General features: G+C 35.5%; 1 protein-coding gene across 1 annotated transcript in view; it reads right to left on the bottom strand.

The window, feature by feature from the left end:
• Positions 1-4,881: 4,881 nt before the first annotated feature.
• Sun3 (Sad1 and UNC84 domain containing 3) overlaps positions 4,882-13,635 on the bottom strand; it is a 34,776-nt gene continuing 26,022 nt past the window's right edge. Inside the window, exons 7-10 of the mRNA XM_076864525.1 lie at positions 12,423-12,538; positions 10,983-11,150; positions 6,964-7,056; positions 4,882-5,001 (exon numbers count right to left, since the gene is read on the bottom strand). Coding sequence (XP_076720640.1) covers positions 4,882-5,001; positions 6,964-7,056; positions 10,983-11,150; positions 12,423-12,538 — 497 coding nt within the window. The remainder of the gene's footprint in view (positions 5,002-6,963; positions 7,057-10,982; positions 11,151-12,422; positions 12,539-13,635) is intronic.

Here is a 13,635-nt window from a genome sequence, read left to right on the forward strand (position 1 = left end):
ACCCCCCTGCCCCTAGGGAAAGAAAATGGCATTGCTCAGAGGTTCTACATCAAACCTAAAGGAAATATTTATTTTTTTTTAACATGAGAAAATTGTAAAGGGAGGGAACTCCAGAGATAGCCCTAATGATCATTTTATAAAAGCTGCCCTCACTTAAGGGATGCAGTTTTGCTTAAGCAACTCTTCACAGAATCGGCTCATCTTTGACACGTCAAAGAAAAAATACTTCTGAAATTCAGTCTATTTTTAAATTTATGTCTGTGGAGCACATAAGAAATACCAGCCATAGTGGGGAAGGAGGAGCATCTGAGGAGGAGGACTAACCCATATGCAGAAGGAGAAAGCCCAGCATTTGTTGAGTATGTTTCATTAAAAAACATTTTAAAAAATATGTCCATCATGGGCTGAGGCTATAGTTAAGTGGTAGAGTGCTTGCCTAGCATGTGTGAGGCGCTGGGTTCAAGCCTCAGCACCACATAAAAATAAATAAGGTATAAAAATAACTTAAAAAAAGAATGGATGCTAAATTTTTAAAAAGTATATTGTCCATCAGCAAGGTAATGTATGGAATTTAATTTATTCCATTTCAGTCCCTGGTGCCCTCCCTCACCCTCTCCTTTTCTCTCCCACATCGTCCTTCTTCTACTCTACTGGTCTATTTTCCACTCATTTAAATATTTTTAATTGGTGATTTCTAGATTATTTTATAGTACAGTAAGCTGATAACATCAGCAGAAACATAAATGCCCCCCTTTATGAGAATCTGAATCAGCAGGTTGTAAATGGACAGAGACCCACAAGTTTCTGCTCATTGAACCAGGTTTATTTACATTTGACCTTCAGGAAGACGATTGATAGCACAGAATTAAACAGAGACCACCCAAATGAGAATAAGGAAAACCTGTTTATTTGGAGTTGACCATCCTTGCGACACAGGGCTGAGATTCATAGGCAGGCAGAGGAGTGATTCAGCTCACTTTGGGAAGAGAGGGCTCCCTGATAAAGGCTAGAGTAGGGTCCTTTGATGTGATTTGGCTAAGGGAGCATATTTAAGCATCCCTAATTGATCCTAAGTTGGAAATGAGACCAAATATTAAGGAAGCTGTCAGTTACTAATCAAGTGCTGGCCATTTGGGACCAATTATTATAGGAGCTGTTTGGCTTCTTGGCTCAATGTTCTGACTTCCCACAAGTCTAATTTGTAAGAAAGAAGACTGAAGTCCAGGACAGGTTACTGTAGAAAATGGATTGGTTTCTAGAGCTCTTTGCCACAGATTGTATGACAGAGTTCTATTATTATGTATGGTCTGGTCCTTACCTATAAAAATAAAAAATAGAGATGGAACTCAGCCAATTTGTAATCTTCTTTTAGGGACTGGGAATAAGATTCTAGGAAACTGTAGCAGTGGGAAAATGAGGAGTTTATCAGTTACCTATTAATGTATAAGACACTACTCCAAAGCATGTGACTTCAACAAGGACTTATGTTTTGGGCTGAGTGGTCCCTCCACTGCTTCCCCTGGGCTTCTTCAGGAGGCTGCATTCAGGTGAGGGTCAGCTAAGCTGGGAGATTCACTTTACCTGTCTGAAAACTGGTGCTGGGTGTTTCCTCGGCATCTCATTCACTATGGCCTCTCATCATTCAGCTGGCTAACCCACCTTGTTTACAAGGACAGTGGTCCAAGGAGAGGGCAGGTATAAGGAAGTGTTCACTAATGCTTTCAATTCACTCAGCAGGAACTAAAATATAGTTAGGTGACTATACTTTGGCCCCAAGTCTGTAGGAGAAGACCCTGTGCTCAAGGGAGGGTTTCAGGTGGAGCTGAGGATTGGAATTTTGAGCTGAAGCACTGCTTTTCTATAATAAAAAGGGAGGGTTACTATGATTTTGCTTCATGAAAGGTATATGGGATTTTTCTGTTTTCATATCATGCCATCATAGCCACATCTTGAAGCTCCCAGAATATGCACAGGCAGCACCTCAGTGTCTGTTTTCTCCATTTCCCATCTTTCTAGCTCTTTGTTGTTTCAAAATATCCAGTGAATTTCCCTCATATACCACCTGGGTTGACACTGAGCACAGCCTGAGAACACTTTCACAAATCTTTTCTCCTACAGGATCTTGCCCACTTTCCTGGCTAAGGCCCCTGCCTTCCTATGTCCGTTTTTTTTTCCTTTACATCTCTCACTCTTTATGTAACTTTCCTCCTTTGACCACTATGTTAAAGAGAGAGAGAGAGAGAGAGAGAGAGAGAGAGAGAGAGAGAGAGACCATGTCTATTAAAACTTGTTTAATGTCTAAATAGGTAATATAGTCACATAGTTTAAAAATACTATAAATATACAGTGAAATACTTTGATCCTATCTTTTTGGGGTCCACCTACCCCATCCCCATCTCTTACTCCCTTTTCTCCTGGGAAGCATTGCTGATGAATAACTTTTTATGTTTGTTATATGTGATAATTTTTTGAGTCAAAGGGTGTATGCATATTTAATTTTGAAAAATATTGCCAAGTTCTCTCCATAAAGTTGTACTTATTTGCATCTGTGCCAACAATGTGTTAGAGATCTTACTTCTCTTGCATCTCAGAATAAATTACCAGATTTCTGGAGTTTTCTGATTTCATTAGTATAAAATTGTACTGCAATTTAATTTTTGTCATTTTTCTTCAATGAATAAATTTGAATAGTGTTCATACTCTTTGGCCATTTTTCTAAAGGGTTAATGATATTGTTTTTTTGAAACTTTACTAGAAAGATTTAGTTTTGTAATATTACTACTTACACACTTTCTTTAAATTGTTATTTTTTTTTCTTTTTGTCATGCAGAAGTTCTTGTTTTTTTATGTAATAGACTTTAGTTTTATTCTTTTGTGGCTTCTAAATTTTGAATCTTACTTAGAAAGGCCTTCTTCTATCCAGTATTATATACGAATTATCTTAAAATTTGTTAATTTTATCCACTTGTGAATCTTTTACCATGTTGAACTTGGAATTTATCATGTTGTGAAGTAAGAAGTATCAATGCAAATTTATTTTAATTATACTTTATTTAATTAATGAACAGATAATTTTCCTAACTCATTTATATTTCCTTTTTACCATATGCTATGATTTGAATATCCTTCCCAAACTCATGTTTAAATTTAATCCCTACTCCTACTAAGAGCTGTAAGAAATGGAGCCTTTAAAAGGTGGTGATTAGAACTCCTCCCTCATGGATTGAGTAACCCATCTGTGTGATGAACCATGGATTAAGAGTAGATTTGCTATAAAAGCCAGTTTGGCTAGGTTTCTATAGCTCTCTGTGTTTCACCATGAGACAGCCAGTGTCTTGCCCTCTGCCAGTAAGAAGGCTATTAACAAATGCATCTTCTCAATCAGGAAGATCAGAACTGCTAGCCAAGATAAACTTCTTTTATTTGTAACTTATCCAGTCCATGCTATTATTAGCAAGAAAAATGAGCTAAAACACCATACCTTTTGAGATGCCATTTTTATCATATACCAAATTCCCAGATGTAATTTTTTTAGACTTTGTTCCATGAATCTATCAATGTGCTAGCACCACATGTTTTTTAATTATCATACCTATGTCACAGAGCTGTTTCCCTTTTTTGATTTTTTAGAGATTTCCTAGCTTTATACTAGGCTTATTATTTCCATCTGAAGTTCAGAATCAAGTTAGTTTAAAACACACTCCTTTGGGGTTTTAAAAATACAAATGTGTGTTTTATTTTCCAGCCCCTTTTGAAACTGAAAAATCAAACATAAAAATTTAGACAGAATAGCTTAATGAGCCCCCATGGAGAGGCAACATAAAGCTTTGGGATAATTTCATGGCCAATCTTTATCATCCATCTTCTTATCCATTTATTTTTCTTTGAACAAGATCCCAGATATATCATTTCAACTGTAGATATTTAAATATATAAATCAAAATAAAGATAAGTCTTTTTTTTTCTTTTGGTGGCACTAGGAATAGAAATCAGGCTCTTGCATGTCTCTAGTCCAAGAATTCTTTTTAAAACAAAATTATAATACAATTACATAGACATCTAAAATTGTTTTTAAACAATTCTTTTATGTTTCATAACTGCCTCCCAAATGTAGTTTCCCCATTTTTAATATCAAGATTAGTAAGATACATTTATAGATTAACTTAGGGAGTAGTAATATCTTGATAATTGAGTTTTCTTATCAAGAATATGACATGTCTTTCATTTACCAAAATTTGGTAATTTACTGCTGTTTGGCAGTTTTCTTCCCATAGGAATTTTACTACCTTTTTTATTTGATGTTTATTATCTTTGTTGTGGTTTTTGTAAATTATACTTCTTCTTGTTTTACTTATGAATGATCTTGATTTATATGTGATAATGTTGTATATACCAACTTATTGCAGTTTTTGTTTATGTTTTTTAATAGACTTCATTGTATTTCATGGAATTGATCACATAACCTGCAAATAAGTCATGGCCAGAACTCTTCACTAATTTAAAAATGTCTTTTCTCTTATTACCTTAACCAGTGTTAATATTAGTGGGAACAGTGAACATTCATACCTGGTATAGATAATGAATAACAGAAGGTGCTATTATGAGCATGGCTGTTAAATATATATAACAGTCTAAGTATAAAAATCACCTTTCAGTGCTCTAACAACATGATACAACCTAAACAGAAATATAGTACATGGATGTTGATTTTTTTATATTTTTATTAGTAAAATTCATTCACTTTTCACTGGCAAGTAGGAACTACTTTGAGGTTTCTTTTCCACTCCCAATTTTTGACTTCTAGGGGTGCAGTCTAATCTCAGGGAATGAGAATCCTAGAATATTCTGGACATGTGGTCTTGGCCTTCTGTGCCAGTTCCTCTAGGTATGATCAGTGGGGACACCATGAACCCTGAATCGATACAAACAAGTATACTTCGGGTGTCCCCAGTTGCTAAGGATTTTAAGATTCACACATAATAAAGGTTCAGAAACTTCATGCTGAAAATAAAGGAAAGAAAAAAAAATTAATGCCTTGTAAAGAAATCCCATTGAATCTCAATGAATGCTTATGTAATGGAAAATTAAAATTTTCTTTTCTCCCTAACATAAGTATTTTCAGATACTGTCAAATGGACAAGAGAAAGAGCTTCTGAAAGGAAATAAAAGACAATTAGGGGGAGAAAGATAGTAAGGTAGTCTGATGTCAAGTGTCTTTCACTACTGTGCTCTCTCTTGAGTGTTCCTACTGGCTTCACAAGGAATACAGAGTGTTGGTTGTATAAAAACAGATCTATGAAGTCAACTATAAAAGTGAATGTGAGTGTATGAGCCAAATGCATGTGATTATGCAATCAAATATAAACTGTATAAACACCTTAATTTCTAATGCTTATATCTGTTACTTGGTATCTGAGAGAGAATGGCTCTGGGACCCCCTGCTAATACCAAAATCTGTGGAGGCTCAAGTTCCTTATATAAAATATATGGTTAATATATGAACTATGCTCATCCTCCCATGTACTTTAAAACCTCTAAAGTACTTATAACATCTAATTTAATGTAAACACTATGTAAATAGTTGTTATACTGTATTGTTTAGGTTACAGTGAGATAAGAAAAAAAAAGCCTTTACATGTTCAGTTCAAATGCAATTATTTTTTCAATTTTTAAAAAAGCTTTAGTTACAACTAAGGTAGGATTTGTTTATTTTTTAATTTTTAAAATTTGTTTTAGTTATACAATGACAGTAGAATGCCCTTTGATTCATCATATATAATGGAGTATAATTTCTCATTCTGCTTGTACATGATATTGAATACACTGGTCATATAGTTATATATGTACATAGGGTAATAATGTCTGATTCATTTTACTATCCTTCCTACCCCCTATAGGCCCTCCCCTCCCCTTCACTCCCCTCTACCTAATCTAAAGTAACTCTATACTTCTCAAGCCATCCCCATTGTGAATTATCATCCACATAATAGAGAAAACATTCAGATTTTGGTTTTGGGGGGTTGGCTTATTTTGCTTAGCATGATATTCTCCAGCTCCATCCATTTACCGTGATTTCATTCTTCTTTAAGGCTGATATATATATATATATATATATATATATATATATATATATATATATCACAGTTTTTAATCCATTCATTTGTTGAAGGGCACCTAGGTCAAATATTTTTGATCTGTAGTTCACTGAACCCATGGACACAGAACCCATGGATATGATGGGCTGACTATATATTATTTTTGGCTTAGATTTTTCTCACCATTGGCCACAAAGTTTCATAAAAGGTTTATTTTTACATGGTATGAGTTGCTTTCTACATCTCTTCAGTTACTTCCTGTGGCTAATGAGAAATAATGAAAATAGTTTTCATATACCGTAGTGAGTTACAGGGGAGTTATAAAGTTAATAGCTGGCATTCTCCCTTTCCACTAGTATTAAATATCCTCTCTTCCTCTAAGTTCCTCCTGCCCCTATCTACCTCATTCTGCACCATCATCCCAGTCCCTTTGTCCAAGAAAGATAAAATAGTGAATATCAAATGTAACAGTTTCAAGGGTTCAAGAGTTAAAAGAAGGATTGAGGGGCTGGGGATGAAGCACAGTGGTTGTGTTTGCCTCCTATATGTTGGGTCCCTGGGTTTGATGCCCAGTGTCCCCAAAATAAATAAATGAATAAATAAGTAAATAAATAAATGAGAGAAAGGACTGAGAAACCTAACAGAAAGACAGCAGATAAGGAAGAGTTTTGCTTAGAAATTGCTTTTGTAATTTCTCTTCTTTTGCATTAAAATCAATGTAAAACCTGAGCAAAGAAGTGAAATTCTGATAAGACTTGCCTAGCTCATGTTTTTGTCATAACTTATTATTGTACACCATGCAGCAATTCCAGCAGAATTCTCCCAGTAATGAAACCAAACATATCTTATTTCCCAGAGCAGACATTACCTGGAGTTCAAATGTTTGAACGGTGTTTTCTGTCTTGTTGTATATAAATTGACCTAGGAAAATTTCTTCTCCTTCACATTTTTTTGTGATGCCCTATAAAGAAACCAATGGATTTGGAAGTTACAAGCTTGGTTAAAACAAATGGATGTAGTTATACAAATAGCAACAATGTAGTAGGCATTTTGTGTTTTTCTGTGAAGGGCTGAGTGCTGTGCTAGAGTCAGGATTGGCTTATACACTCAAAGAGCCTTAACCTCGAGGGTTAATGAGGCCAGAGGCTGATTACAGAGCTGGACAGGAAGGTAGGTAGGCAGATATATAGACAGAAAGAGATAGATGAAAGTAGATGAGAGCTACGTGTGTGTGTGTGTGTGTGTGTGTGTGTGTGTGTGTTTAAGGAGACAGATCAAAGATTGCTGGTAGGTAGAGTGACAAATGATAGGGAGATGTGGTGGGCTGGAGTGTGGCTCAATGGTAGAGTGCTTGCTAGCATCTAACCTTGGGTTCAAGCCCCAGTGCTAAAAAAATAAATAAATAAGATAGATAGATACATGACAGAGCATGACAGAAAGATAGAAAGGGAGATAGATGAAAGACAGATGATAATGAGATGGCTAGGGAGAAGATGGATGATAGATAAGATAGATAGATGTAAAATGAATCCCAGCATCCACACTGACAATTTGAAGTCAACATAGTTTGAATAAAATTTAGAAAAGAACATCCTTGTTGACCCTTCTATATCCTGCTTTTGTTACTGAACAGAAATTTTGGTCTTTGTATGCAATTCCCCTCTGTTTTTTCCCTTCTTTTTCTACCCCTCAAATTGAAGATCTGTGAGAGGAGAATGAACTGGTGCAAATGAATTTATTTTGAGAACTTGAAGATTATTACTAGACTCCTTAAATTATGGAAGTTTAATCATTTTATAGTGAAAGTATTAATATTAAAACAGCACCATTTTATTAAAATAATTAGGGACATCATGATTACATAATGTACTCACAGTTACATATATACATACATATACATAGATATGATTTAAGCCTCATAGAGTTCCTTTAGCTTGCTAATAGAGGAGTGCTAATTTTATATTCACATTTATAAGACCTGTTTTTAAATTTCACTTGGTCAATAAATTCTCTAATATAGAATAAAAATAACAAGAAGTAGTCTTGACTATCTGAAGGATTCCTGCCTGCAGAATCCACTCAAATTCCCCTACACAATGAGCAGCTATGTGCATGGTCTGAGACAGGACTGAATCTGTTCAACTTCACCCTACCTCAACTTCTAGGGTACACCTGCGATTGGGGTATAGGCTGGCATAAGAACACAGTGGTCTTCTGCCTAGCAGCCTCAGAGCCCCAGAAGCTAGATGCCTTCAGAGGACACAGGAGGCAAGCTGTTTAACACTGAGGCCACCTCTAGCAAGTAACCTCACAGGATTGAAAACGCATGAACCCAATGGTGGATGGTGGGGTGAGGGGTGATTACACTCTCAGACAAAAAAAAGTGTGGAAATGGCTAAATGGGATCTGAAGGAAACATAAACTTCTCTTGTTAGAGATGAAATCAGCAGCACATGGATTTACAGTGCTAGTCCCAGAAAGGCCAAGGGATTGGGGCTGTGGGGTGAGGAACAAGAGAAAGAGAGACCAAGATCTGAGGCCTGGGATAGTTTTTTCAAAAAGAGGTTAGACTCCTAGTCCATGGTAGGTTTCTGCCCTTACCTGGTTCTGCAGGATCTCTGGTCTATCTCCAGCTCTGACAGGCACAGCCCTAATACAGCTAAAATAAAAGGGCTGATCCTGCCCTATGTCCTGAATTGGTATTATACCGCCCCTTCCTCCCCAGCAGCTCCCAGTATGTTCTCAGCCAAGCCTGTACCTCCTGTTGCAGGACTGCAGGACTCCTCTCAGGGTCAACTTCCCCAATTCCACATTCTGGGGCTCCAGAAGAAATAGCTAACCAGACATTCCACCTGTGGAACTTGCTGTTCATAAGCCCCACATGAGCACAGAGCTTGTGGCCAAATTTTTATCAGAAAAATTTTTTTGGAGGGGGTACCAGGAATTGAACTCAGAGGCACTTGACCACTGAGACACATCCCCAGCCCTATTTTGTATTTTATTTAGAGACAGTGTCTCACTGAGTTGCTTAGCACCTCACTTTTGCTAAAACTGGCTCTGAACTCTTGATCCTCCTGAGCTGCTGGGATTACAAGTGCGCACCACCACGCCTGGCTATTAGCAAACTCTTAATGTGATAGAAAAGCCTCACAAACATTTGAGGAAGGACATTTTCAAAAAGAACAGAGATCCTATAAACAAGCAGGACAAAGGATACCTGTAAATAAAAATAGGAGGGAGCAGGAAAAAAATTAAATAAAACTATAACTATTATCAATTAATTTCTTCAGAAGCATTAAGAGAAGATATTTCATCCATGAAAGAAAAACTCAGAGCCTAAGAAAGGGAATATTTATGGCAACCAATGTCTTAACAAGTACAATGTGATAGCAGAAATTAAATATTCAACATGAGGATTAAGATGCAAATGGATAGTCACTCAGAAGTAGAACAAAAAACAGGGAAAATAAGAGAGAAACAAATAAAAACAAAAAATAGGTTATACAAGTTAAAGCCTCAGTTGGCAGAAATGAAATCCCATAAGAATAGGTAAGCATCAGGCCCACCTAGCAACCATCAGCAGAATGGCAGAGCTACATAAGGAATATCCTGGAAGGAAAGAGGAAGGGCAGGGAAGGGAAGGGAAGAGGAAACATAAATTATATGACATGAATTAAATAAAGGGAGAATATTTATACTTCTGCTTAAGAGACTGATAATGTTACTTATAGAACTATAGCAAACCAAGCAAATTAAATAAAAAATAAGGCACATCAAAAATCATGCAAAAAAGAAAATAGTATTCAAGTACCTTATACAACTCAACTGAGAACAATATTGTTCACAGTTACCATGAAATTGATTACCACTGAATATTTATTCAAACAAAAAGTAAGATATACATCTTAGCAGTACCTCAAACATTAAATATAAATCTACCACGTGAAATCTAGCAATTTCAATCTTCGGTATATACTCTAAAGAAACAAAGAACAATGTCCACACACAAATTCTTACACAAATGTTGACAACAGCATCATTCATAATAGCCAAAAAAAAAAAAAAAACAAAACTGTAAATAATTCAAATGTTCACCAATTGAAAAATAAACATAATGTGGTTTATTTATACAATGAAATATTATTCAGCGATTTAAAAAGAAATCAAATATTGACACATTACAGCATGGATGAGCCTTAAAACATTATTCACTGAAGACCATATTTAATATGATTTTGTTTATATAAAATGTCCAAAATAGGTAAAATTATGGAGACAAAGTAGATTAGTGGTTGTCAGGACTGGGCTTGTGATGAGGGAATTAGAAGTGACAGCTAAGTCATGTGGAGATTTTTTTGGGGGGTAATGAAAATGTTCTAAAGTTGATTGTGGTGATAGGTACGTGATTTTGTATATATACCAAAGGCTCCTGAAGTGTACATTTCAAATGAGTAAACTAAATGTTATGTGAATTTAACAAAAAGATCCTGGGAGGATGATGGGGAACCCACGGAAGAGAGTTAATAATTCATTTTCTACTGGAGGATGTAAGCAAAACTGAATAATTAAGAACCAAAACTGAAAAATGAAGAAATAATAGACAAGCAAATATGAAGACAAGGACCCTCCAAAACAGCTAAAACTGTGGGAAAGAATTGTGAACAAGGAGAAGTGAGATAATATAAACTTTATGGACATGTATAACTTTTTGTACACATATAACTGATAAAAGTAAAAAATAAAACTAAGCAATAGAAATCATCTGGTTTAACCCTGTCACTTTGAGGATAATAAGGCCAAGGCCCAGGAAGTAAGTAATACAACTAGTTAGTTGTATCATTAATATGATAATCCAGCTTTTAATGACATATTTAGATAGTTTCTCACATAGACAGAAAATTCCTTGGGTGCACTGGAGATGTTTCCTGAGGGTGACACTTTCTCTGAAATGTGCTCCATGGTAACAGCCGTTGGTGTGATTTTTCTGGCAAGCTTGATTAAAATATGACCCTGGGAACCTGGAAAGGCCCAGCATTTTCCAGGATGGACATCTGGCTGGAAAGAAAACATCAAATTAATCTCTTCTTTCGGTATGTAAATCTACCCTGGAATACAGGGGAACTAATCACTATTGACTGCAGATCCTTTGTTCAAGATATATATCAAAAGAAAAATTTCTAAGATACCCCCTAAGTTTGATTGTTTTCCCAGAATACTTTATTCTTCTATTAATCAGAGCTCTTTATCATACGAGCATGTTTCTTTCACTGCTCTAGTTGGACCTTGAAATACGAAAAGGCAGCTGAAGGGGATGAATGGTGGTAGTGCTGATGACACTAATGAAGACAGTAGTGGTGGTGGTAGTGATGATGGTGGTAATAATAATAGCAGTGGAAGTGATGGTGGTGGAGGTGGTGATTGTGATGATGATGGTAATAATGATTGGGACAATGGAGACAGAGGTAAATTTGGAAGTGACCACAGTGATAATAGTGGAAATGGTGGTGATGGAAATGATCAATAGTGGTGATGACGATGATGGTTAATAATGGTAGCAACAGAAGTGATGTAGTAGAGATCATGGTGATGGTAGTGAATGAGGAGTCAATGATGGGTGGGTGAAAATGACATGATGGTGGTAATGGTAGTGATGGAGACGGTAGTGCTAAGGACAGTGGTGGCGGTAATGATTGTGGTGATTGAGGGGATGATGATGGTAAAGGAAAATGAGGTGTGTATCACTGTCTAGATCCAAAATAAGGCTTGGAATAAGATTCAGAGTTGTCCCTGGAGGTACTTCTGAATTTGAAACCAACTTCAGATATGTGGTTTGTAGTTAAGACATGCCCTACAGTCTGTTAAGATCTACTGCCTTTGGGATGTATCTGAAAGTTTCAGTGGAAATCTTATTTGGTTATTGCTTTAGTTGTAAATGGACTTAAGAACATGTGATGTGAATAGCATTTATCAAAACACTAGAATTGAGAACACAAGCACTATTGATAAATGTTGTCTGAACAACTGAAATTTTCAATGGAAAAGAGGCCACAGAATCAACTTTTAAAAAATATGGAATTTATATTTTCTATTTGAGAATCAAATAATCTAGTTCACTTGTCTCTAAATCACATATGGTCACCAATGATAATTTAATGACTATAAAACAAGAAGGGATTAATGCAGTATAATTACTTAAAATGTAAGAAGATTTCAGGTGTGTAATGAGTTTGAACAATGTCACACTGCCTCCATTTTAAATGTTAACATTTTCATGATAAATTATCATAAAATCAAATAGAACTTGGTTCTTCTTAATTTCACTTTTACCTGAAGAATAATATCTGGAGGCATTTCATAATTTAGGAATCCTATCCCATGCCAGTACAGTTTTGCTTTATTATTTTTGTAACTTGCTGAGGTCCCAGCTTCAATGATAGAGGCTCCTAAAATTATAAAATATTTTTAAAATAAAAAATTAAATACATAATTCAAAATATATCATTTTAATGATGACCTTGGAAAATTATTACTGGGCAAATTATAATGGAGATAAAACTCATTCTCAGGAATAGGTAGGAAAATGACATTTTTTATTACCACTGAAATTCTGTCTTTTGAGAAGTCATGTTTGCTCTGTGTGGTTTGCAAATGTTCTCTCTAAGCCTGTGACTTGTCTTTTAATTCTCTTGTTTGTCTTTTGCAGAGTACAAGTTAATTTTGAGGGGGCCTTTATCATCCATTATTTTCTTTTTTATGGATCATGTTTTTTTATGGTGTCATGTTTAAGAATTTTTTTTCTCTAATACAAGACTAAAAATATTCTTTTTTTTCTATAAGTTTCATATCTTTAACCTGTGCATTTAGACCAATGACCCATTTGGGATTCATTTTTATAAAATGTGAGATATTTTGTACATGTGAATCAAGGTTTATTTTTATTTTATTTTTTTGCAAATAAATGTCTTTGACTTTTCTACTTTGTCAAAAATCAATTTACCACATGTGTGGTAAATTATTTCTGGACTTTCTAATATTCCATTGAATTCATTGTTAGAAATAATGAGGTGCTATAAGAAATCAAAGATGTGGTCAAAGTGGGTAAGCAAGGCAACATTTACTTCTGCCAGAAGAGTGTGCTACCTGAACCTAGCTAGCAAGCACCCTGGGCAGGCAATCTGCTGGTTTATATACCTAATGTGGACTACCCTTTGCCCTGACTGGAGGACTCAGGGGTACAGTCTATATGATTGGCTAATTTTAAAATTGGGATGGGCAAAAGGGAAGGACTGTAATTAAAATGGCTACAATTGGATCCAATTAAGCCTGAACACTATATTCTGAAATTGGACCACCAGACTTTTTACTTCTCACAAATACTCCCTTTTTTCTTTTTACACCTATAGGTGTCCTACACGCTTATTTCAAAATTAACTCCATGATCTCTTGATTACTGTAACTTTATAATAAGTTTTAAAATCAGGTAGTATGAGTTCCAACATTGTTTTTTCAAAACTGACTTGGATATTGCAATTCCTTTGCC

This window comes from Callospermophilus lateralis, chromosome 1 (genome assembly GCF_048772815.1).
Source record: "Callospermophilus lateralis isolate mCalLat2 chromosome 1, mCalLat2.hap1, whole genome shotgun sequence".
Taxonomy (NCBI): domain Eukaryota; kingdom Metazoa; phylum Chordata; class Mammalia; order Rodentia; family Sciuridae; genus Callospermophilus; species Callospermophilus lateralis.